This window comes from Herpailurus yagouaroundi, unplaced genomic scaffold (assembly GCF_014898765.1).
Source record: "Herpailurus yagouaroundi ecotype Mexico unplaced genomic scaffold, PumYag 141, whole genome shotgun sequence".
NCBI classification, from domain to species: Eukaryota; Metazoa; Chordata; class Mammalia; order Carnivora; family Felidae; genus Herpailurus; species Herpailurus yagouaroundi.
The window spans coordinates 37,129,383-37,155,871 of NW_024412396.1; the positions used below are offsets into that span (position 1 = coordinate 37,129,383).

The 26,489-nt window shown below is 42.5% G+C and overlaps 1 protein-coding gene across 1 annotated transcript in view; it reads left to right on the plus strand.

The window, feature by feature from the left end:
• The first annotated feature begins 697 nt into the window (after positions 1-697).
• Positions 698-26,489, plus strand: part of PRKCH (protein kinase C eta) — a 234,702-nt gene continuing 208,910 nt past the window's right edge. Inside the window, exon 1 of the mRNA XM_040477332.1 lies at positions 698-1,465. Coding sequence (XP_040333266.1) covers positions 1,103-1,465 — 363 coding nt within the window. The 5' untranslated portion in view covers positions 698-1,102. The remainder of the gene's footprint in view (positions 1,466-26,489) is intronic.

Here is a 26,489-nt window from a genome sequence, read left to right on the forward strand (position 1 = left end):
AAGGAGGCGGACAGGATTTCCATCTTTACCGCCGCCCTATTAACAACAACAACAAAAAAACAACCGTGTAATTACTCTCTGCAGGAAAGGCGCACAAACAGGATGGGCCCGAGCTGAACCCGGGATGAGCCATCCCAGGAAAAGATCAGGAAAAGGAACCTCCCCACCGTGCGCCCGCCTCTGCCCAGGGCCTCTCCCAGACGGCCAGGAAGGCTCGCCGGCCCAGCTCCTCGGGTGGTAAGGAGGTGCCGGCGACTCCTGGAGCGCAGGTTCCCTGTTCCTGCACCTCCTCCCCGCCTTCCAGCATTCCCTGGACTTGACCCCCGGGCCTCAGGTGTTGGCGGGCGCTAGGCCTCGAGCCCTTCCCTTTTTCGCCTGAACCTGGGGGAGCATCTAGCCCACAGGGCACAGCCAGACCGTGCGCGGCACGGAGCGCGCGCAGAGCGGGACCAGCGGGCCGGCGTGGGAGCTCCCCGGCTGCGTGCGCCCGGCCGCCGACCCACCGCCGGGTCCAGCCTGCTGTGCGCCACGCCCCCGGGGTTCGAAAGGCGCGGGAGCCGGCGCAGGGCTTCGGTGAACTTGGAGCCTGGCGGCGCGAGACTCCTGCCGGGGATGCGGCGGCAGCTGCTTCCTGGTTTGAAGCTCGCCGAGGGGGGGAGAGCGTGAGCCCGCGGAGGCGGGGGCAGGAGGAGAAGCGGGAGGAGGCGGGGGCAAGAGACGCTTGGGGCTGGAGCTAACCGGACGGGTCGCTCCGGCTCTCCAGGGAGAGGAGCTTCCCGGCCCTGGAGAAGGGGCGAATCCTGTGCGAGCCCCCGGGAAGCGCCTGGCGCTCAAGAGGGACGATCGGGCTACCCCGGCTCGCGGAGAGCTCTGCTGCGGGCTCCCCTCCTTTCCACCTCGCGAGGGAGGGGGCGAGGGAAGGAGGGGAGGGGAAGGTCCCGCGGAGGAGGCAGAATGGCCAGTCGAGGGGGGCTTGGCCGCTGCTTTTCCCAGGAGCTGCCTCCACTCCTGCGGCTGCCGGGAGGGCTGGCCTGAGCAGGGGCTCCAGGCTCTCCCGCTGCGAGCCAGCGCGGCCCCCCCGGGCCGGGGCAGCGGCGCGGGCATGACGTCCGGCAACATGAAGTTCAATGGTTACTTGAGGGTCCGCATCGGCGAGGCTGTGGGGCTGCAGCCCACCCGCTGGTCCCTGCGCCACTCGCTTTTCAAGAAGGGCTACCAGCTGCTCGACCCCTACCTGACGGTGAGCGTAGACCAGGTGCGCGTGGGCCAGACCAGCACCAAACAGAAGACCAACAAACCCACGTACAATGAGGAGTTCTGCGCCAACGTCACGGACGGTGGCCACCTCGAACTGGCCGTCTTCCACGAGACGCCCCTGGGCTATGACCACTTCGTGGCCAACTGCACTCTGCAATTCCAGGAGCTGCTGCGCACCGCCGGCGCCTCGGACACCTTCGAGGGCTGGGTGAGTGACTGTGATCCCTCCCCGTTGTGTCCACTTGACTTCTTTTTCCCCTCCACTTTTCAAAACTCGCCCGGGTCCCGCTTTCCCAGCCTGTTGCCGAACTCCGCGGCGGAGGGAATTCCCTTCAGATTTGGTCCTCGCCCAGGTGGCCGCGGCACTGGTGACGCGACCGCGGTGGGTGTGTGAGGGCTCATGCGTGTCTCCAGGAAGCCAGGCTGGACACGGTCCCCTTTGGGGATGGCAGCTTGGGCTAACGGGAAGTTAGGGTGGAGGCAGTCAGCCCCCCTCCTGCCCCCTCCCCCCATGCTCAGACTTTGGGTAGGGCGCCCCAACTCTCCGCACATGGGTAATACTAAGGAAAGGCGAGAAGATGTGATATGAAAGTGACTTGATTTGGGCAAAGTACTTAAAGGGCTTCTGAGAGAAAGCCATACATTCTCCCAAGTATTATTCATAATGTTTATGGATACGTGTTCGTTCAGCTGCTCAGACGTGCACACGTGTTTCGGCATGCAGATCCATTACATCCCATGGGTACATTACCTACACTGGCAGGGATCAGAGTTCCTGGGTCTGCACGTTGGCACAGCTTTATTGTTTAGCAGTTTTCCAAGGAGAGGAGGTTTACATGTGTTCGCAAGTAACTTCAGCAGCCTGAGCGGTGCGGGTCTTATAGTGCGCCGTTTCTGCTCCTAGCCGTCTGGGAGCTTTGGGAACTCCTTAGCAGTTTGTGGACCACCCCCAGTTCTCCCTGCCTGACCTGCTGGTGTTTCTGTGTATTGACCAGTAATTATCCACAACTTCCTGCCTGCCACTTCTTTTCACATGGTTCCCATGAGGCAGAATTTCTGCTGCAAATGATTAAATTTCTGTTAGCTTTTGCGTCTTATTCCTCATACTGTCTTTGTGATACAGGTGTTCTTCCCACTTTTACATGATGAAGTGATAATTATATTGAAGTGGTCTGGCTTGGCAAAATAGAGTAAGCCGTTTGAAGACTCTCAGAAGTCTAATGGTTTAAGTTCTTCTGGAGGATGCCAGTTTTGAGCCCAGAATGTGAATCAGGATTGAAAACCTGTTCGAAATTAACACATGATAAGATCAGATGGGTAAAAATGAAGACTCATTTTAATATTTATTTATGCTTTGAGGAATTGGTAGTTTTACCATATATTCTGTAAAATTACAGATGGCTTGTAGAACTATCTCTTAAATAGGAGAAAACATAATGACTTTTTAACCATATCATTATATGGGGTTAATTTCTCTTCGCTGAACTTATTTTATGAAATTTAGAAGTGGATTGGAGAGGAATGGCTAAAATAAAGTTAGAGACTTGCATTTTATCCTTTGAATTTCTGGACAGACCCAGGTGAGCCTAGGAATCCAAATGGAATTACTGAATTAGTGTTTGATAGGAGTTAGGTTGGGAAAGCTCTAGAGGAACTGGGTTCTAAGTACGGTGGTGTAGACTGGCCAATGGCTGTTAGAAGCATGGCCTCCGCTAGAGAACCTAGACTAGTCCTTCTTATCCCTGGTCTGCACATTGACTCACATGGGGAACTATTGAAAATCCCCACTTTTAAATACTCTAAGATAATCTCTGGCTGTGGGACCCCAGGGTCAGTACTTTCAGACTCCCAGGTGATTCCAATGGGCAGTTAAGTTTGAGAACCTGTGGCTGAAATGAAGACCAACAGATTAGGACTGAAAGAAGCATATGGTAAGACAAGCCAGGTTACCTGACACGGTAGAGATGTACAGAACTGCTTATGGCCCCACTGGATGAACAAAGATTTAAATGTAAATTAAATATCTATATCTATAATTGTCTGAATTAATTATATTGTGATTTTTAACACACTGGTGGTGTTTTTGAAAACATGAATGTTTGGTTGGATCTGTCAGGATTTAAAAGACCTTGAAACCAGGGATTTGTCATACATTTATATTCAATGGGGGGGGGGGGGCAGAGGATTTTTGTAAAAAGTTCTGGGTATTTTGAAACTGAGGATAGGATAGATAGAATGGGAAGAGTGTTTCCTTACATTTTAAGAAGAATCTTGTTAGGAAAATACTGGGAATGTATTGACGCTTGTTTTTTGAATGATCCTTTATAGATCTAAAGGTGGTTTTTAGGTTTAAAATTACAGAAATACTTATTTATCTTTAGTATATTAAATTGAAATGTGTAGTTTATTCAGACATTTACAAGTAGATTATTTGGTTTTACTCTACAATAAATTCATGTGGTGCAATTGGATTACAAATATCTGAACTTTAAAAAAAGGAAACCTAGTGACTTAATTTTTGCTAGTTCATGAGTAGAGACCCAAAAATAGAAAATATGTTTATCATTAGAATAAAACAAAAAAGTTATGCATTCTTGCTTAATGTACTTTCTCAGTATCAAGAAAATCAACAAGATTTATTTTTGGACCAATTTTGTCAATACTACCTTCTAAGCTTGATGAAAGAAGGGATGAGATTTATTTTAATGTGGTGTATTCCTAGTACCAAGCACAGTGCCTGACCTGACATGGATTAGGCAATCAAATATTTCATTTCTAATTAAATGAAAGATTATTTCACTTAATCTACATAAAAACCCAAGGAGGTGGGTGGGATACAGTTAAAGAAGTTCTTAAACAGAAATTCACAGCATTAAACAGTTAAATTAGAAAAGATCTCAAAGACCTAAGTTTCCACCTGAAACTAAAAAAGAGAGCAAGTTGAACCAAAAGTAAGCAGAATGAAGGGAATGGTAAAGATAGAAGTCAGTGAAGTAGAAAAAAGAAACAATAGAGAAAAATCAGTGAAACAAAGAGCTGGTTCTTTGGGGAGGGGGGGAACAATAAAATTAATAAACCTCAAGCCAGAATGATCAAGAAAAAAGACAAAATTACCAATGTTAGGAAAGAGAGAACATCACTATAGATCCTACAGATGTTAAAAAAAATAATATTATGAATAATTTTATGTTAATAATTCCATAATTTAGATGAAATAAATTTCTTGAAGGACACAGACTACCTGTGCTCATTCAAATAACTTGAATATTTTTATGTTTATTAAAGTCATTGAATTTGTTGTTAAAAACCTTCCACAATGCAGACTCAAGTTCTTAAAATGGATTTACTGGTAAATTCTGTTATATATTTAGGAAAGAAGTAGTGCCAACTCTACATATCCTATTTCAGAAAATAGAGAGGGAGGGGCACCTGGGGGGCTCAGTCGGTTAAGTGCGTGACTCTTGATTTTGGCTCCAGTTGTGATCTCACGGCTCGTGGGATCAAGCCCCGTGTGGGGCTCTGTGCTGATAGCGTGGAGTCTGCTTGGGCTTCTCTCTACCTCTCTCTCTGCCCCTCACCCATGCACACATGCTCTCTTTTTCTCTCACAATAAATAACCATTAAAAAAAAAAATAGAGAAGGAAACACATCCCAACTCATTTCATGACCCTTGTACCAAAACCTGATGAAAACATTATAAGAAAATACAAGTATAGACCAACACCCCTCGTGAACATAGATATAAAAATTCTTAAGTTTTAGCAAATCAAATCCAACAATATAGCAAATGGGTAGTACATCATGACCAAATGAGGTTTATAATCAGGACTGCAATTTAAAAATCAGTGCAATTCTTCATATTAACAGAATAGAAGAGGAAATTGGTGTGATCATTTTAATAAATATAGAAAAAGTATTTGACAAAATTAAGCATCCATTTATGATAAAAACTCTCAACAAATTAGTAATAGAATGGAACTTACTCAGCCTGCTGAAGGACATCTGTGAAAAACCTATAGGTAACATCTTAATGGTGAAAGAAGGAATAATATTCCCCTAAGATCAGAAATGGCAAAGATGACTATTCTTATTTCTGTTCAACAGCATGTTGGAGGTCCCATTCAGTGCATTAGGCAATTTTAAAAAATAAAATACATAAAGATCACAAAGGAAGAAGTAAAACTGTCTTTATTTGCAGACAGCATTACTGAGTAAATATAAGCTCCACTCACTGAAATCACACGGTGGTGAATGAATCTTTCAAATAATTCTTAAAAACCTCTTTTAAGAGGTATTCTTAAACAGTTCTGCACAAGCATCACAGATTGGCCATGTGTTTTACCTCTGGATGACTATTTGTAGAAAATTCTAAGATCTCTATAAAAGGGCTACTAGATCTAACAAGTGAGTATAGCTGGGTGGCAGGATCTAAACCAATACACAAAAGTCAGTTGTACTTCTATATACGATTAGTGGGCAACTGAAAACTGAAATAGAAAAAATACAATTTTTAAGAGCATCAGAGATAAATAAAATTGGGTAAATGTGATAAAGGATATGCAAAACTGAAAATGACAAAATATTGCTGAAATAAAGATCTAAATTAGTGGAGAAGGGGTACTGTGTTTATAAGTAGGAAGATTCACTATTGTTAAGACCCTAAATCTTCCCAAACTGTTCAATAGATTTATTGCAATCCTAGTCAAAATCTCAGCAAGCTTTGTTGTAGAAGTTGACAGACCAATTTTAAAATTTATATGGATGTGCAAAAGACCTAGACTCACCTAAGAATAATTTTGAAAAAGAACAAGTTGGAGGACTTACACCAACTGATTTGCAGACTTACTGTAAATGCTACCATAATCAAGATAATGTGTTATTGGAATGAAGAGAGTCCAACAGGTCTGTGGGATGGAAGAAAGTCTAGAAATAGATCCATACATATATATTTGGTTGATTTTTTTTTTTTTGACAGAGATGTCAAGACTACTTACTGGGGAAATAATCTTTTCAGAAGTGGTACTTGAACAATTGAATAGCAAAATGGAGAAATATGAGCGTTAATCTTTACCTGACACCACACACAAAAATTAACCCCAAATGGATCATAGACCTCAACATAGGAGTTTAACTGTAAAACTTCTATAAGAACACAGAAGAAAATCGTAGTGACATTGGGTTCAGCAAATATTTTGAAGATAGGGCACAAAAAGCACCAACTATTAAAAAATTAAATCAGACTTTATGAAAATGAAGAATTATTGCCTTTCAAAAGACTTAAGAAAGTGAAAAAACAAGCCACAGATAGGAACTATTTTCAACATTAAATCAGAAGAAGGACTTGTAACGTGAACATATAAAAGAACTCCTATAACTCAATGAGAAAAATAGCTGATTTAAAAATGGGGCAAAGATTTGTATAGGCACCTTCATGGAAAATAGCACATTAGAAGATACTCAAAGTCATTAGTCATTAGTCAAAATTAAAACCAAAACCCATTTGAAAGGCTCAAGCAAGAAGACCGACTGTACCAAGTGTTAATGAGGAAGTGGAGCAGCTAGAACTCCCCTACATGGCTGTGAGGAATATAAAATGGTTTAGTCACAATGGAAACCAGTTTGGCAGTTTCTTAAAGTGTTAAACATATGCCTACCATATGGCCTAGCTAATCGTAAGTATTTACCAAGAGAAATGAAACCATTTATGCAAAGACTTATACGTGCATGTTCATAGCTGCTTAATTTTGTAATAAAACTGGAAACTATTCAAATGTCAACAGTTGAATTAAAAACATTCTTTTACTGAAGTATAGTCGACATACAATGTTATGTAAGTTTCAGGTGTCGAACATAGTGATTTGACAATTCTGTACATAATGCAGCGCTCGCCATGGTAAGTGTAGCTATCATCTATCACCACACGGTGTTATTACAGTGTTATTATATTCCTTATGCTGTACTTTTCATCCCCATAACTTACTTATTTTGTAACTGGAAGTTTGCACCCCTAAATCCCCTTCACCTATTTTGCCCATCCCTGCAGCCCTTTCCCTCTGGTAACCACCAGTTCTCTATATTTAATAATGTTTTGTTTGCTTGTTGTTTTGTCATTAGATTGCACATACAAGTGAAATCATCTGGCATTTATCTTTCTTTGACTTATTTCACTTAGCATAATATCCTCTAGGTCCATCCATGTTATTGTGAATGGCAAGATTTCATTCTTTATGGCTGAGCAATATCGTGTGCGTGTGTGTGTGTGTTTGTGTATACACACCACATCTTCTCTACCAATGGATGCTTAGGTTGCTTCCATATCTTGGCTATTGTGTATAATACTGCAGTGAATATGGTGATGCCTGTAATTTTTTGTGTTTTCATTTTTTGGGGGTAAATAGTAGTAGAATTACTGGATTATACGCAATTTCTAGTTTTCATTCTTTAAGGAACCACCATACGGTTTTCCAGAGTAGCTGCAGCAATTTATATTGCCATCACCAGTGTATGAGGGTTTCCTTTTCTCTACATCCTTGTCAACACTTGTTATCTCTTGTCTTTTTGATAATAGACATTCTGACTAGTGTGACATATCTCATTGTGGTTTTGATTTAGATTTCTCTCATGATTAGTGATGTTGAGCATCTTTTCATGTGTCTGTTGAACAGGTGAGTGACTAATGAATTGTGTACCCATACAATGGAATACTAGTAAGTAATAAAAAGTGATGAACTATTCATATAGGCAACAATATGAATGAATCTCAACATAATTTACATTGAGTGAAAGATTCCAGACAAAAAGGGGTATATACTGTATGATATTTCATTTATGCAGAATTCTAGAAAATGAAAACCAGTTTGTAGTGATAGGAGGCAGATCAGTGGTTGCTTGGGAATGGGGGAGGGAGGTATGGGAGGAATGGGCTACAAACACACAAGGAAAATTTTGAGGGAGATGAATGTATTTATTATTTTGATTGTGGTGATGGTTTCATAGTTATATCTGCTTGTGTCCAAGCTCATCAAATGGTTCACTTTCAAGGATGTACATATTATTGTATGACAGTTATACTTCAATAAAGCTGTAGGGGAAAAAAACAATGAGGATTTTACCAAAGATGTTAAATAAGTGACCGAATGAGGTTTGAGCCAAGGCTGACTCTTGAAAACTACATTGCCTCTTCAGTGCAGAAAATATTTATCAGAGTAAGCGCATACCAAATTCATTAAATATAGTTTCTGATTTTTTGGACATAGTCTCATTTTCTAATTCACTGTCCGTTTCCTTTTCTGGTTCTTCTAGAACTGGCTGGTTTTGCACCATTTCTTGGATTTCTGAAAACTGAAAGTTTGTCTACATTAAAACTTTATTTCCGTCTTTCGTGTATTTTCTCTTCATTTGCTGACTGTCCAAATGGGTACCAGCAGCTAATACTTATTTCAGAACATGGGGAAATGGGGGGAGGCAGGAGGAGCTGGAGGCTGCGTCATGGAAAGACCTTGGCATCCCCTCAGGAAGGAAGGACCTGCTTGGCGGGATCTCAGGCTGTTTTCCTCCTTCACCCCTCCTGAAGACATTATGTTCCCTGCAGCACTGGAAGGCTGCTTTTCTCTGAACTTCTCTCAGTGAGATACCTTTTGGTAGTCCTGTCAGGCGAAGCAGCTAGGTTACCACTGGACAATTAGTGCTTACCTTTTCCCCTGATTTCTGGATCCAGGTATATGAATTGATAGCACGTAAATTCTTCCAGATTCATTGCCTAGCGGTTCGCTCTCTTTTGTACTTTGCAGGGCAACTATTTATTCTAACAGTTATTTCTTTCTGAGCCAGATGGCCAGGAGTGTCCAACATTAACTCACAGTGGTGATGGGAAAAACATATTTTAGCTTCTCTAGGGAGCTTTGTCCCAGTGTACACGAATTGTATTGGGTATATCGTGTCTTCAGTTTCTTTGTAAGAATTTTGCTGCAGTGAAGCTGGCTGCTTCTCATCACACAGGTTGTAGCTCAGAAGTCCCCCCCACCCCCCACAGAGAGCATTTTCATAACCACATTATTATCTTTTCATCCTTCATCGCACTCATCACTCTCTGAGATCGTTTTATTAAATTCCTTATTACACCTTCCTCCTTTAAAGTATAAACACCGTGAGAGCAGGAATTTCTCTGTTCTAACCCAAGCATCTGGAGCCATGTTCCGTAGAGTAGGCACTAAACATTTCTCAAAAGAATAAATTGCTTAAATGTGATTTTGGAGCAAGTCGAGTATAAGTACTTTGGGAACATCTAAAAACAGTTGGTTCATCTTTCAAAAAGAAATAAAATTGGGCAGTGACCAATTTTTACAATTATTACCGTGTCCCTTTTTAAAAATCAATTGATGATGTATCAATATATACTTGAAATATTGGGCTGCCCCTTTTATGCCCTTTGAATATGGTTAATAGATTCAAAACTCCATGTGAAAAATTCCTTGCTTTTGCATAAATTTAAAAAACTGTGACTTTTAAGTCTGTTAATAGGTTGTTATTTCTTTCACTGGTAATTTGCGAGCCCAACATGTTAAATTTGGGGCCGAAGCAAGAAATAAGCCTTCAACCTTGGAGAGTTAATGAGGTTGGTGGGCAGAGTATGAATCATTTCATCTTACGTAACTCTTTTGGTATCTAGCAGGTGTTCAGATTGATGATTCGTCATGATAGTAAAAGTGCAGTATATTTTTATGAGATGGGTAGCATTTACTTAGAGAGGTGCCTTGGATTTTCTGCAGTCTCTTTTCTATTTTTTGAAACAATTGGCTAGATCGGGTTCTCCTTTTATGTTAACTGCTTAGCTCTCTTTTATTAGAATATGAGAAAATTGAGGCCTGAGTGAAAACTCAGTGCCTTGACCACTCTTTTCCACTCTTAATATTGCTGTATCCAAAATGAGTTTTCTCCATTGCCAAGCTGGTAGTCATTCCTTTACTTAATATCTTCAGTGGTTGCCCGTGCTCTTGGATAAAGCACACATCTTTAAGATGTATAGATTGTTCTCCATGATCCAGCCCCTGGTTTCCTCTTGCACCTCATTGCTCACCTCTGCGCAACCCACACTCTGCTCCAGTCAATTCTTTCATCCTCAAGGCTGCCTGTTAATTCCCACCTATGCCTCAGGTCTCACTGTAGATATCACTCACCCAGAAAACTTTTCCTGACATGCCAAGTCTGGGTTCTCCTCCTTAGTGTTCCCTCAGCATCCTGGGATCTCCATTGCCCATCCTCCCCTCCATCCCGAAAGAATGGCTGTGAGGATGGATTGGGCTCTCGTGGAAGTGTGTGATATTGGTCAGAAGGAGTTCAGGGTGTAATAGTATGGGTGATTAACTAGGATTTATCTCCCCTGCTCCTGGGGAGTAGAGTAGTACTCTAACAGACTATTATATTACATGTGTCTGTATGAAATGCCAAGCCGTAGGTGAGTCTTCATCCACCATTGGGCTTGTCCTATGTTCTGGGCACTGTGCCCTACCCTGAAAGGGAAGTGGACAAGACAGACATGGCCCCTTCCTTCGTAGGCCCTGGAGTTTTAAGGGGGAGAGACATTGGAGGAGAAAACCAGCAAGCAGGAAATTTCAGAAAGGAAGTACTAAGTTACTGTGGACACGTGGTTTGAGGTAATCACGAGAGCCATTTTTCTGGAGGGAAAACAGCTGATTTTAAAGCCCCAGCACAGATAGCCACAGGCCTACTTCAATGAAATGACTGTGAAATATCATTCCTCAAAAGAAAAGGAACTTTTGACCTGACAGTGCTCTGCCAGAGAGACATCACAGGTGCCCTTTTGAAAGGTAAATGTTCTCGACCCATTAGAAGTGTTTCCATCTTTGGAAAGTGACAAAGTTGCCATGCCTGTGAACAGATGGCCTGACCTGAAAGAACCTGGACTCTCAAAGGCAGACAACAGTGACACCTTATGTGAACCAGTAAATACCTTAAGCTTTGTGCAGATAGTAAAAGAATCATAGATGTTGAAGCAGGAGGATTATCTGGTTCAGGACAACAACAAAAAGCCTGCCGATGAATTCATTTAGCAGGGGTGTTTTTAATGTTGAGTCTGAAGATCTTTATTTAGTTTTGTGGTCCTCCAGCTTGCCAGACCCCACCACTCCCTGAAAAACTGGCCCTCTTCACTCATCACCTGCTTGGGTCTGGAGGCTTTTGAGTTTTTGACAACTACTGTAGCTCAAGCCTTTGTTTTCAGAATGTGGGAACCAAAGCTCTAGCCAAAACATTACTGTTGCCCTAGTTCACGTGATGTGTGACCCACACATGCTCATACTTGTAATGTAAATATGTAGATATATTTACTTAGATTTATTTAGATGTGTATTAATTTAGTTATGAATACATTAAGTTAGATTTATATTTATTTAGATAGTTATTGACATCTATATGTTTGTGTCCTAAAATTTTAGAGGAACTTGGCTTATTAGTAAATATAAATATTTAAATCTAAAAATATTAGGAGTTAACTTTAACTGGAAATCAGTGTTATATTAACTTCCCAGTTAAAAAAAAAAAAATCCCTCTTTGTATTTCATTCCACATCTCCCAGCAATGTATAAGTGCGGGGCTGTACCGGGAGTCAGGAGAGTGGGGTTCAGGGTGTGGCTTTGTCATCTGTCAGCTGTGACCTTAGGCAAGCCTGTGTGTACCAGGGTCTCAGTTCCCTGGTTTAGATCATACAGAGGTTATACTAAAATGTCTCGAAGGACCCTTCCATCCGTAAAGCCTCTGCCTCCTCTGTGTTTCTCGTTTGGGTGTTAAGCAGTCAAAAACTGTGATACTAACTTTATTAAAGTTAGTAACTCCTAAGAATTGAATTGGTCCAAATCTAAATTGCTCAGGCTTGAAGAGGATGTAGCACATGTCTAAATGACTTTTAGCATTGTTAGTGATGTTGGTGTTATTTCCCTGGTTTAGAATCAGCCTTAAGGAATTACAGTGGGTCCTCATTTCAAGGCATGCAGTTATCTTTCTTGATTTACACTAACGGGCTCCTTGTCCTATAGGGTGGTTGTAAGTTATGTCCCTGTTACTTGTTTTCAGAGAGAGACTGAGAATCCCACTGTTTGAGCTTTTGCTGGAAGCCATTCTCACGGGCATGGTAATTAATGTTTTGTAGTCACAACATGTCTGTAGCCACCAGTCTATATATTCACCTTAGGTGATGACAAATACTATAAATCACTTGTAGAACAGACATTTTAATTAGATGGAGGAATGAGCCCAAGGGTACTGGCTATTGTAGTGTTTAAGCTATGTCAAAGAACTTTATGAGATGGGAAATTTTTGCTGAGAATCATGGTACTATCCAGGGTGATTTATCAGGATTATTATTTTTAGTGTATTTCGGTAAAATACAGCAGCAATTGTCAAAGCACAGAGAGCTTTTTGTAGAAAGACCGCTTAGTAGAGTGGTCAGTGTTTTTATTAAGTGCTGCCTTCTGCAGAATTCCTTCAATTTTACATAAGCTTTACCCTTGCATCTTACAGGGAGGAAAATGCCTAGAAGGTTTAGTTTGTGCTTGTGGGGAAAGAAAGAAAGAAAAGAAAGAAAGGAAGGAAGGAAGGAAGGAAAGAAAGAAAGAAAGAAAGAAAGAAAGAAAGAAAGAAAGAGAAAATTAAGAAATTTGCCAGAGGATACGGGCACTTGGGTGGATCAGTTACTTAAGCTTCTGACTCTTGGTTTTGGCTTGGGTCATGATCTCACGGTTCATGGAGTCTGCCCAGTATCAGTCTCTGTGCTGAACATGGAGCCTGCTATGGACCCTCTCTCTCTGCCCCTTCCCCACTAATGAGCACTTTTTCTCAAAATAAGTAACAAAATTTAAAAAATTTGTCAGAGGATGGACAACAAGAGCCTATCATTATATTAATAAAATAAATCATAGGGGGCCAGTGTGAGCATGTTCTAGACTCAGCCCCTGTTCTATAAATGCTTAAACCCAAACCCCAAAGCTGTATTTTCATTTGTAAGTCATATTTATCCCTTGTACTTGCATAGCACTGTTTCTATCTCCCTCTAATAGCACTTAAATATGATGTTGTACCTTGTCCTCACATGAGGCTTTGGTATCCTTGTCTGTGATGTCATGGGCCCCCTTCTTGTGGCCTCTTCCAGCATCAGAGTTATGTGGTTCTAGATATGGTTCCATTGGACAATGAAAGTTTTGCTTCCTTCTGAAATTTCTTCTGGAGACCGTGCTGCTGCTACTCAGATTTGTTCTAAGCTCTGAAATTATTTTTGGAAGAGTGCACAAAGGTCATAAATATATTAGCATAATTCCTCAAACAGAATATATTTATTAATTTGTCAGGTGTGGATCTCTTAAGTGCTTTATTATATTTTGCTGTTGTTCTATCATAGTACGGAAGAGTTGAGAACAAATTCTCAGCAGAAGCAGTGCTTCTGAAACTGGTTTTGAGTCCTTGACCCTTTTAGTGATGATGAAAGCTATGGATCCTGTTTCTAGAAGAATGCATATATGTGCATATTGACAATGTGCTGGGATCAGTGTCACCAGATTACTGGTCCCCAAAGCCTGATGGGGTTTTGAATTTAGAACCCCCCATTGGAAGATATAAAAAATAAGGCTTTTATTAATTTCTAATTCCCAGGGCATGGTTCTAAACTTTCCCCCTATATTTGAGGACATTTTTCACTTGAACTGATTATAGCAGACAATTAACTAGTTGAAAAGAAGAGCTATACATTTTAGAGAAAGCTATGTGCTTAAAAATGTATTCTCACTTACTTTTGGCTCCTGGTAAAATATACTAGATGATGACCCATTTTAAGACTTATTTGGTTGTGTTATTTAGGTATTTTCAAAAGCCTCTATTTTTGAAGGGGTTTCTTTGAGGTTTGCCGTGGATGAAAAGTTAAAAAAAAAAACAAAAAAAAAAAAAACTAGGACAGTTTGAGTGACTTTGCTTGTATCTTTTGTTAATACCAACTTTTCCCCTATGAAAAGAGCTAGGATATATCTGTATACTTAAAACATTTGCCTTCTTTTTGAGCTGTGATGAGCATTATGGTGAATCGCTGTGTTGGTCCAAGACAAAACGATGAAATCAGTGATGTTGGTCTGCTGCTCTGGTCTTGTGAACCCTGGTCTCATATGGTCTGAGTCCCTCTGACCCAATAAGATTTTCTTTGAGTTTCAGCTCACCTCACTGACATGTTGGGAAGGGACCTGATGATGGTAGAAATTGAGCTGAGTGAAGGTTGTCTAGATTGCAGCCCCCTAGCTGGTTAGAAGTGAAGTTAGAATCTAGGTCTGAGGACTTGAATCCAAGATTGTTCCCCGGCATCACCGCAGTGTGTGGTGGGGGCAGCAGAAAAGCCATTTAACCATTCATAGATCTTCACTGAGCGCCTGCTATGTACCCAGCTCCATCTAGGAGATAGGGCAGAGAACACAACACCCGGCGTCTTGGCTCCCACAGAGCTTCCGTCCTAGCATGGAGAGGTAGATAATAAACAGGCAAACAGGTCATTATGAAAATAACAAATGGTTGTTAGGTGCTCCCTGGAGAACTAAAACAGGGTGATGTGATGGAGTGTGACAGGATGACTGCTTTACCTAGAATGGACAGAGAAAGACTCACAGGGTGAGGGTGACGTTTTTGCCGAGACCTGAGTGATAAGCACCCAGCCAGCAGAGGGATCAGCTAAGGCAGAGGCCCAAAGGTAGGAATAGGTTTGACATGTGGAGAAACAAAAAGGAGGTAATGGAAAGAGGGTAGACTTGGTATTACCAAGTTCAAGTTCGGTGTATTCCCCCAGTTCGGCTACAGTGAGCAGGTCCTTAATCTCTGACAGTTTTCTCCTCTGGAAAATGGTGCTAATGTTAGCTACCTTATAGGATTAATGTGAAGATTAGATGTAATAAATTAAAAGTGCCCAGCACCAAGTAGACCCTTAAGAAATATAGCTTCGATTACTTTTTTCTTTTGATAGCTTGGGTTACTTTTACTCTCCAAAGGATATTAATATTTTAACAAGAGCCTCTGAACATAATCATAATGGCCAAGGAAAAGACATTCAGATGGTTGCATTTGAGACAATGGGGTGGTTATTTAAAAGTTTCCCGGGGATAGGGGATAGGGTAGGGTGCCCCTAAAGTGACACAGAAGTGTTTGCTTAACTCTATTTCCTTCAGCACCATATTTTCTTTCTTTCTTTCTTTCTTTCTTTCTTTCTTTCTTTCTTTCTTTCTTTAATTTTTTTTTCAACATTTATTTATTTTGGGGACAGAGAGAGACAGAGCATGAATGGGGGAGGGGCAGAGAGAGAGGGAGACACAGAATCGGAAACAGGCTCCAGGCTCTGAGCCATCAGCCCAGAGCCCGACGCGGGGCTCGAACTCACGGACCGCGAGATCGTGACCTGGCTGAAGTCGGACGCTTAACCGACTGCGCCACCCAGGCGCCCCTCTTTCTTTCTTTCTTAAGTTAATTTGTTTATTGTGAGAGAGAGAGAGAAAGAGAGCACATAAGTTGCAGTGGTGGGGGTGGGGGTGGGGGGAGGGGGGTAGAGAGAGGGAGAGAGAATCCCAAGCAGCTTCTGAGCCATCAGTGTGAAACCCAACCAGGAGGGCTCAATCCCATGATCCATGAGATCATGACCTGAGCTGAAATCAAGAGTCAGATGCTTACCTGACTGAGCCACCCAGGTGCCCCTAGCCCCATATTTTCTAAAGGAGAAAGAAAGCAAAGATTCTGAATTTAATTTCACATTTTTGTATTTCTGAATGATCTATTTATTTTCTGTAGACTCATACATATTAATGGAAAGTTTTAATTCTTAGAGGGATAGGATAATTATTACACTGTGGTCATATAACTGTTAAGGCCCCAAAGTGTTTCTCTTTTCTTTTCTTTTTACAAAACTGTAGACTTATGGATGAGAATTAATAAATAAGGTGCCAGTAATCACAAAATAAAACCTCAAAAATTATGAATAACTAGATACAGTTGATTCTGACCACTGAAAGCTTATTTGCTTTATTGACTATAATTTTGTGAATTAGCTCTGGATAGTTTTGCCTACTTGAGTAATTTTGGATAATGCCTATTTTGGCATCTCCTTGATCGCCAGAGTATCTCTGACCTTCCCTTCAATATCCGTTTGGTCTGTGTTTCATGTAAAAAGATACATTAGCCTTTGCCTAAGCCACATAAATTAGGACACAGGATCTACAATTACAGAGTAATAGTACAAAGTACAGGCTTTGAGGAATATTTATTGGACAACTACCATAATTATCAATGCATCATAGTGTGATGGTTGGGTGTCAGCCAGATTGGGTTCAACTATTAGTTCTGCCTCTCATTAGCAGAGGCCATTCAACCTCTGCGAGCTCCAGCTTTCTCACCCTAAGATAGCACCTACCTCCCAGGCGTATGTGAGAATACAGTGAGGACTTACGTAAACCATCAAGCATCAAGCACAGCGTGTGACACGTAGCACTGCAGAAAATTATCACTGTCACCATAACCACCCCCACCATACCTGCCAGTGCTTAAATAATGAAGTCGCAGGCCCAGCTTTTTCTGAAATCAACTCCGAAAACAAGAAGACATTTATTTACGTAGATATTTAGAGTTTTTAGTTTTAGGGGATTTAGAATTTGGAGTTTTGAGAATTTTAGGAGGGATTTTTGAGTCCAGCCTTCTTACTCTTTTTGCTTTTTATTTAAGATTCTGGAGGGTAAATCAATAAGATGTTCACTGATGGAAGAGGAGATGGCTTCTTTGCCCTGGAATCCTAGGGATTTGGGGTAAATTCTGTACATAGGCCCCCTCTGAAGGATGTAGCAGGGAATCTGGGGAGATGAAACTGGAAATGCTATAGCTGCCATATTGGCCAAAGTTAGTTTATGCAAAGCCTTGAACTTGAGTCTGCTGGCTTGCTCATTTGATGTTGGACAGATAGAAGAGTCTGAGTTAGTGTGAATAATACATCAGAAGGAAGTAAAGTTGTAATATTTGGTTGCAAAGGATTGAAGGAGCCCTTTCAAAAGCTGAAGTGAGCATTTTTATAACTGCAGTTAAGGGAAATGATGATAAATAGCCTCTTTCAGTTGGCATTGAAAGATGTTTCCTTGATTTAAGTTGGAACATATAATGCTCATCATTGGATGTAAATTTTTCTTTCATGCTTTCAGGGAGGAAAACTATACTTAAAAAAAATTTTTTTTAATGTTTTTATTTATTTTTGAGACAGAGAGAGACAGAGCATGAGCAGGGGAGGAGTAGAGAGAGGGGGAGACACGGAATCTGAAGCAGGTTCCAGGCTCTGAGCTGTCAGTACAGATCCCGATGCGGGGCTCAAACCCACGGACTGTGAGATCATGACCTGAGCCAAAGTTGGACGCCCAACCGACTGAGCCACCCAGGCACCCCTAAAAATGCATCATTTCAACTTGCGATTTATGGATGAAATCAAGGGTACCAACAATTTTGGTTTGCAGAAAAACATGAAGTCCCCTTCCCCTGCATTGACTCATTTTCAAGGTGATTTGGTACAGTTTTAGCTGTTGACTGGCTACTTGTATTGGGTTCTAGCTCCTTCACAGTCGATTTTAAGTTTGAGGTTTCTGATGTATGCATATTTAATTTTCAGAACAGAAGTTTCATTTGCTCCATAGTAAGGCCCAACAGTGTTTGCACAGATGTTAGCACAGCCTTGGTTTTGGGTATTCAGAAGCCTTAGTTGCCTCTTTGGCTGTGCAGAGAATATATTGTTTCTGAGGCTCCGTGCTGGGCCTCCTCACTATCTTATCATGCACATCCTGTACTCAAGTTGTGGTTGTATTGATTTGCTGGGGTGCTGCTGTTGCAACTGTCTGGGGGTGAATGAGAATGTGTTTGTGGGTGTCTGCCCTCGCTTCAAGCTGACCTGCTACTTTCTGCCCAGTGGTACCACTCTCTGTGTGAGCGCCTCCCTCAGAGACCCTCAGCCTACCCCCAGTCCCTGGCCAAGTGCCCTGAGTGTGATAGGGATTCAGGAAACATTTGTAGAATGAAGAAATTCCTCATCGTTTTCATGTCTGGAGTCTGATTCAGGCTTCAAACATTGTCATTCATTTTTGCTAAAAGATTTTGTCTTTAAAAAATTCGTATTTCAGATAGAGACATTAAAACTTTGTGTGTGTGTATGTGTGTGTATGTGAGAGAGAGAGAGAGAGAGAGACAGAGACAGACAGACAGAGACAGAGAGACAAAGAGACAGACAGAGAGAGACAGAGAGACAGAGAGTTTAAGAGCAGCCTCAGGAGTAGTTAAGAGAGAAGGAATGTGCCAGCATGATTTTTATTCTCTTTGTTATTTAAATAAATGTAAAAGGTGTGTGAAAGAATAGCTGAATCCTAGGTTCCCCGAAGAAAATGTTAACTTTTGTTGAGGTGATAAGAGATGGTTTTTTTGTTTTTTTGTTTTTTATTTAATTTTTTTTTCAACGTTTTTATTTATTTTTGGGACAGAAAGAGACAGAGCATGAACGGGGGAGGGGCAGAGAGAGAGAGGGAGACACAGAATCAGAAACAGGCTCCAGGCTCCAAGCCATCAGCCCAGAGCCTGACGCGGGGCTCGAACTCAGGGACCGCGAGATCGTGACCTGGCTGAAGTCGGACGCTTAACCGACTGCACCACCCAGGCGCCCCAAGAGATGGTTTTCAAAATAGGAAGAACTGGAAGGCTTAGACTATCTTCCGGTACACATATGTCAGGAATATATTCATGACTGCCCGTCTGCCCTTGGTGAGAACAGGACACCAACAAGGGACATAAACTAGGACATGGTTTAACTGTGACCTTGAAGTGATAGTTGCCTTTTAAGCTTCTTTTTTGCCTTCAAATATCCTGTTCTGGCAAAGTAAATAAGGGACCCCTGAAGTTGCTTCATTATGACTCTACAGTGTGCGTTTTCCTCTCTGAAATGAATTTCTCACAGCTCGTTGCTGACTCCTGCTGTAACTTGGTCCTGTTGAACTTGTGCATGTAGGATTCTGTTTTAAAACAGGAAAAATCATGATTCTGAAATTGTTCATGTCAAGATATTGATCGAGGCTTTCCATTACTATCGTTTCCATTAAAACTTTGAAGTCCGGTTACTCAGGGACAGTCCGGCTTCAGCGAAGTTCACATGACAAGGAAGAAACCCATGGAGAGAATTGGCAGAATGAATAATAAAGTGTCACTTTATTTATTTAGTGTCACTCTCTTCAAGCTCCCCCTCTTCCTCTTAGCCGGGCTCTTGCTTTCTTCCTTGTCTCCTCCTTGGCCCATTATTTGGAAGAGCTCAGGTTAGTCAGTTATAACCAGGGAGAGCCTGTTTGTGTCCCAGCACCCAGATCATTCTCTGTAGGCAAGTACACCCATGTCCCGAGAAAACTGAAGCTGATGGAGTGAACTTCCACTCCCACCTGTGACATGTCCCCTCTGGCCCTGCTTTCCCTTGCAGGCAGACTTGGGGTGAGGTGAGCTTGCTGTTGGGGCCCATGCCTCCAACTGCCTTGTTGGGGTCTTCTCCATGTCTTTCCTGGGTCAGGTGTTCCCTGTCCCATACCTTCATCCTCTCCCTTCCTCTGACACCTTCCCTTTTAGAAGGGGGCCCAAATCTCCCTAAACACTCAGCCTTCCCAGCTCCAACAGAACGAGCTGCACAGCCCTCCCTTGGCCTTGCTTACTTCCCTTTCGAGGTGGGGCTCAGTGTCTCCCCTCATCTCTTCTCAGTTTGCATGGATACCATTCGGGCAAAGCCCGGGAATGACTATGCCATCATGTCACTTCCTATTTGTCTTGTTGGCTGCTACTTTCTCCTTGAGGTTCTTTTAAATATTGGCATTTCCTGGGGTTTTGTCCTTATCGCTGTCTTCTTCACTTCAAATGATCTCTGCTTCCACAATCTTAACCATATTGTGCATATGCCAAGGACTTGCAATGCTTTGTCTCCCATTTTTGTCCTTGAGCCCACTTTCCGCTTCTGCTTCTAGGACCGGGGCAGCTCAGGGCAAAGGGCTTTATACTCTGTCTCCATCAATCCTCACGACATCCCATGAGGCATGAGCAGGTACCAGCTAGCTGCATGTTCTACCTGAGGAAACTGTGGCTTAGGGAGGTGCCAGAACAAGTCCAAGGTCTCACATCTAGTATACTTGCTGGGAAGACCTATTTGGACATCCATGAGGCATCTCCAGGTCAACACTGCCCACAATTAAATATTCCATCTTTCCCCTTAACCTGCTCCTCTGTCCGTTTACTTGGAACTAGTCTCAGCATTGTTCAGTCCTCTAGGCATCATTGTGGGATTTTCTCTCTCTCACCCATTTCGCCATTTCTATCAATTGCCAAGTTCTGCTGAACCGGCTCGCTAAATACTTGTTGAATCAATTTCTTCGTTTCCATCAGTACCACACCTGTTAGGCCCTTGTCCTATAGGTGGGTTATTGCAATAGCATTGGAAGTAATCTCCATGAGTCAAATCTTGTTCCCTCAAGTCCACCTTCCACAGAGCTGCTTGGATGAGCTGTCCATAGCTCAAGCCTAACCTGTGTCCTGCTGGAAATCTTTTAAAGGCTTCCCATTGCCCATAAAGTTCGGGCTTCCTGGGAAGATTCCCAGGAGTCTGGCCTTGCCTACCTCCCCCGTTCTGTCTCCCACCTCTCGTGTCCAGTTCAGGATGTACATACAAACAAGCGAGTTAGGTTTTCTTCTCCTCTTATTTAATTCACTTCATTTCCAGTGCATATTGGGTGAGGAGGGCAGGTATTCCTTTGTACCTTGCACCGAAGGCTTGTTATATAACAACACTAGAAAAGATAAGAGGATGAAGGAGGTTACACAGAAAAAATATGTCACTCTCCTTGTAACTACAAACACACCCACTGACAGGCCTGAGCATGCATATACACATGCCAGGACGCTTCCATGTGTCAGCCGACAGCCTTCACTGAGCACGTGCTATGGACAGAGACTGTGTTAGGTGCTGGATGGGCAAAGTTCAAGTTGCTCCCCTTGGTGGTGGGGAAGACAGCACAAGCCCACTGTTCCATCGGAGAGTAGCTGAGTTTAGGAATAGAGATGTCTGCGGTAATAAAAATGAATGTTAGGGATTGCAAACCTGGGCATTGAGAAAGGACTTTCTGGAGGAGGTGACATTTGAGTTCAGTGTTCAGGGTAAGTCAGTATTAACTAGGTTTGAGGTGGTACAAATACCTTTCTCCATTTCCCCCTTGGAAATTGATATTTTTCCCATGGAATTTTTATCTGTATGGGTCATTTTACACAGAGCTACAATACTTTTTTTTTTTTTTAATATTTTTAAATATTTATTTATTTTGAGAGAGAGTGTGTGAGAGTGCGGGGGAAGGGTAGAGAGAGGAGAGAGAGATCCCCAAGTAGGCTCAGCGCTGTCAGTGCGGAGTCTGACCCGGGGCTCAAACTCAAACTGCGAGATCATGAGCTGAAATCAAGAGTCGAATGCTTAACTGACTGAGGGGGGCTAACAATACTTAAGTGCTTTTTATTTTTTTTAATTTTTTTTTTAACGTTTTATTTATTTTTGAAACAGAGAGAGACAGAGCATGAACGGGGGAGGGGCAGAGAGAGAGGGAGACACAGAATCGGAAGCAGGCTCCAGGCTCTGAGCCATCCGCCCAGAGCCCCACGCGGGGCTCGAACTCACGGACTGCGAGATCGTGACCTGAGCCGAAGTTGGACGCCCAACCGACTGAGCCACCCAGGCGCCCCGACTTAAGTGCTTTTTAAAAGCAAATTGTTCCTGGTTCATTCTATTGACAGGAACACAGTTCATGACGGTAGGGGGATTGTCTTGGACTGTTCTCATTTATTCTCAGTGCGTGTCCCCTGATAGGTGCTGAATAAATGGTTGAATTGGATGCCTTGGGGTGAGGGGTGAGAAAAGGTTCTCCTCTTTACACCGGAGGTGGTAAAAGTCAGTGTGAAGTTGAGACTCGTCTGGGGGTGGCCCTGTGGTCGTAAGCTTGGTGGCTTGCCCCTGTAGTAGAACTGGGCTATCTCATGGGAGGGGCAGAGTGTGGTCTAGATGTCCAGCTGTCTTCTGAACACGAGTGCCAAACTCATTTGCAGGTGGAGGGCGTGCCCTTTTAAAGGCTAACCCAGTAATTAAATTCAAGCAGAAGGTTGCTGAAGGTGGAGCCAACTCATTTATTAGCATATAATATGATCAACCTAACTCACATAAACGTAGCTTATTGTGGTTTGTCCTTTCCTAGCTGCAGAAGAGCCTTGGAGAGATACCCTTGATTATGAGTTAGTCAATGAGCTGCTGCTTGAAGATCTGAAGATACCAGGATATGTCATATCTGCAGGTTTTGTGCTTTAATTAGCGAGAGAGTTTCAGCTTCACGTATGCGACGTTAATATTTATTCTTGGCTTCGGCTCTGAATGTTCCGCCCCAGACCCACCATTCCGCTGGACTCCATCACGATGCACTGTTGGTGCAAAGCCTTTGTTTTTTCAGAGGCCTGTTTCCACCAGAAGAATTGCACTGTAAGTGTTTCCACAGGAACTCTGCCCTTCGCCACTGTCATTGTTGTGGCTGCATGGCAGAACCCACAGGGTGGAGGTGTCTTAGCCCTCGTTGAAAATGCAACAGATCTTTCCATCTCTCACTGCACATTTTCCAGTGTGTTCTGGTCCAGTGTGAAGTCTTAAAGCCAGGTTTACCGATTACCACCTAAGAACTGATCGTTAGATGTCTTAAATGATCTGTTGAAGACTAGCATTCAGAAAAGTCACTTAGAATTTCTCTACCAGCTGACCTTAAACAATGCCCTGTAGAAGCTGCTTGTGAAGGTCCAGGAACTGGGTAGCATCACTTCAAGACAGAGAAGCTTTACCTCTGACTGAGGCAGTAGCTTCTCCGTGGATCAGCAGATACTGTTCCAAATGAATCTGTGGTTCCTCTTGCACAGGCTTCTTGCCTTTACTTTGCTTCTGAGTGCCTGCTTTTTTTTCCTGCCTTTACTTTTTTTCTGAGTGGCCCGGAACAGCCCACTGTTAACTGTGCTTTGTGTTTATTGCCTGGTTGGTGTTTACAGTGGAGCAGTCCCCACAGTAGTCTGGCTATTTGGATTGATAAGTGAAAGGAATGGCTCAGAGGTTAGTGTATTATCTGGAGAAAGGTTTAACATTAACTTCAATTAGGAAATTAATGAATCTCCAATGATTATAGCCTGAGGGAGAGATCTTCCAATAGAATGGCCCTTTAGAGAAATAGTGACCAGCTCATTGAAAAAGAAGACACTAGGTGGGATAGAGAAGACTTCTGTGTTAAGACTGGTCAACTTCTCTTAGAAAACTATGAAAAGACTACCCTATAAGGAAAAGAGGGTCTTAAATTTTATTGTTGGGATTTTCATTCGTTCTGGAGCTGTGATAAAATAAGAACTAGGCAATATAGGGAAGACAGACAGGTTTCCTTAGACTTTTATTTCAAACACAGAACATGTATCTAATGTGCACTGAAAAGTATTTTTATCTAAATGTAGTACCTGGCCACTTTTTGTAATCAAGCAGTATTTTGAGTAATAGTCATTGCTTAACTAAAGCGTGTGACACATAGTGAAAGTACAAAAGTTGATTAAAAAATAAAAAGAGTTTTGCCTATAGCTTTGTTAGACTGAAATGGGTGGAATCCTATTTGGCGTCAAGGAAACAGAGCTGGATTGTCTAGAACAGGGGTTTTCCAGGTCCCCATCTTCTGTGTGGAAGCAGAGCCTGACTCCTTGGCTTTCTCCTGGGCTTAGGATCCTGAGAGGTTTTTTTTTTGTTTGTTTGTTTGTTTTTTTAATTCTTTTTTTTAATTCGTAAAGTGAATTGACATACAGTGTTATATTAATTTCAGGTGTACAGTATATTGATTTCACAATTCTGTACGTTACTTAGTACTCACCATGGTAAGTGTCCACACTGTACAACATGTTATAATAACTATATTCCTTATGCTGTACTTTTCATCTTTGTGACTTGTCTTATAACTAGAAGTTTGTACCTCTTAATCGCCTTCGTTGATCTCATCCCTCCCTATCCACTTCTGGCAACCACCAGTTTCTTCTCTGTATTTGAGAGTGGTTTTTCATTTGTTTTTTTTTTTTTTTTTTAGATTCCACATGTAAGTGTAATCACACAGCATTTGTCGTTCTCTGTCTGACTTATTTCACTTAGTAGAGTGCCCTCTAGGTCCATCCATGTTGTTGCAAATACCATTCTTTTTTATGACTGAGTGGTATTCCATCTGACGGTTCTTAAGTGTAACTCTTCTAACCCCAGAATCTTGTCACCTTCATGCTGCACAGGTGTTTTATGCACGGTGGCTCTTCTGGATGGTGACTTCTACTTCTAGCAATCTCCTCTCATGATCCTAAAATTATGTCAGTATACCTTTGGAGCACCATTGAATTTGCCACGTGAGGGACACCGCTTGCTCGTGGGCTTGGGACGGAAGAGGCATAGCCTTGGTTCTGGCCATTGGTGAAGTGAGAGATCTCTGAAATTCTCCCAGCTCTTGAGAATTCTGATGTCATTCACGTCCACTGCCAGGATGGCTGCTTCATGTCACTGGCTGCGTAAGAAGAAGAGGAAATAAATACGAGAGACCTAGCTTCACTGAGCCCGTGGGAAGTAGGGCAACAGTCAAGTGCCGTGGTGCCTGGCATTTCCCAGCCACATCAGTACAGGTGTGTTTTGTGATGCAAATCAAAACAGGCAAAAGGGTCCACTCTGTGCCAGGCATTTCCACAAAAGGAAGCTGTTGTGTGACGCGTATAGCACACTTCAAGCAGGGGTTTTAGTGGCCGATTTCATCTTTTCCCCCCTTTGGTGATTTGTTGCACGACGTGCTTAATGTTTGTAACCCAATTTCAAGAAAAAGAGCTGGTGGAAAGTGCCAGAAGGTTGCTGTGTGACCAAACCTGCTCTTTTCAGGGCTGCAGAGCCAGCTGTGAGGCCGTCAAACAGCTGCAGGTACAGCTTGGGGCAGCGCCTGGGTCTGTAATCAACAGGTTTGTCTGTCAATGAGATAGGTGGGGTGGTCACTTCCAGGTCTGCTCTGATGAACGTCCTGACCCTATTGATCTCTGCTTGGGTGAGTGTGTGTATGTGTGTGTGTGTGTGTGTGTGTGTGTGTGTGTGTGACTTCTAGAAGTTCCTTCCGTGGCTTGTCTGTGTAACCTTCTGTTTTAATCAGATCCACATTTGCTAGCTCCTTAAAGCTCTAGGAACCAAGGAACCTTACTTACAAATCATCCAGGACAAATTTTAAAAATTTTAAATCCCCGTGACTGTCCTGCCCTCCAGTTGAGTGATTGAGGCTAGACTGGAATTGCTTACCAACTATGTGGCTTTACATGACAGTTTTTTGGGTTCTGCTTTGGAAGAATGACCTCAGACATGCTAAGGGCTCATTTCTGTCCTTGTCACTATACTAGGCCGCGTACTCATTCTCTCTCAGTTCCTTTTTCTAGTATATTTCCTCACAAATCATTTTCCTGTTTCCACTATTTTTAGGGTAGCCAGTCCTAAGATACTCACACATAGACAATCTCCCCTCTCACCCCCTTTTCCAGAGAGCACGTTTGTGGAGCACCATCTCTCCCTAAAGTCTCTGTCACTTGGGGTCCCTTTGAAGCTGGCTTTTGTAAGAGTCTCTCCTTAATACTTAATTTCCCCAGACTGTGTAGGTATTAGACCTCAAGTAAAAAGGGAGGAGCTTACATGAGGTGTCTAGTTAACGTTGACCACTATGCAGAAGTAGTATGTCATTTGTATCTTTTCCTCATCCGTGGACTAAAACTTGTAACATGTATTTATGGAGAGTAGATGGACAGAGCCTCCAACAGCAATTTGACGGTGATGGGAATCAAGTGTGCACTGTGCATGCTGAAGAGGACAGATGATCCTCCACCATGAGTCTCAACTTGTTCCTTCTAAGAGTTCTGCTACTGTGTTCAGAGGGGCAGAGAAGTGATAAACGGGGCAGGGAGATGGGGTAATGCCTAATCATCGTAGATACTCAGTAAGGGTTAATTAGGTGCCAGGTTGAGTGCTCACATGCGTTAACCTAGTCTGTTGTCAGAACACCTTGGAGATAGTATGTCTTCTCTACTTGGGAGGCAGCGGAGGGTAAGACGTTTGCTTC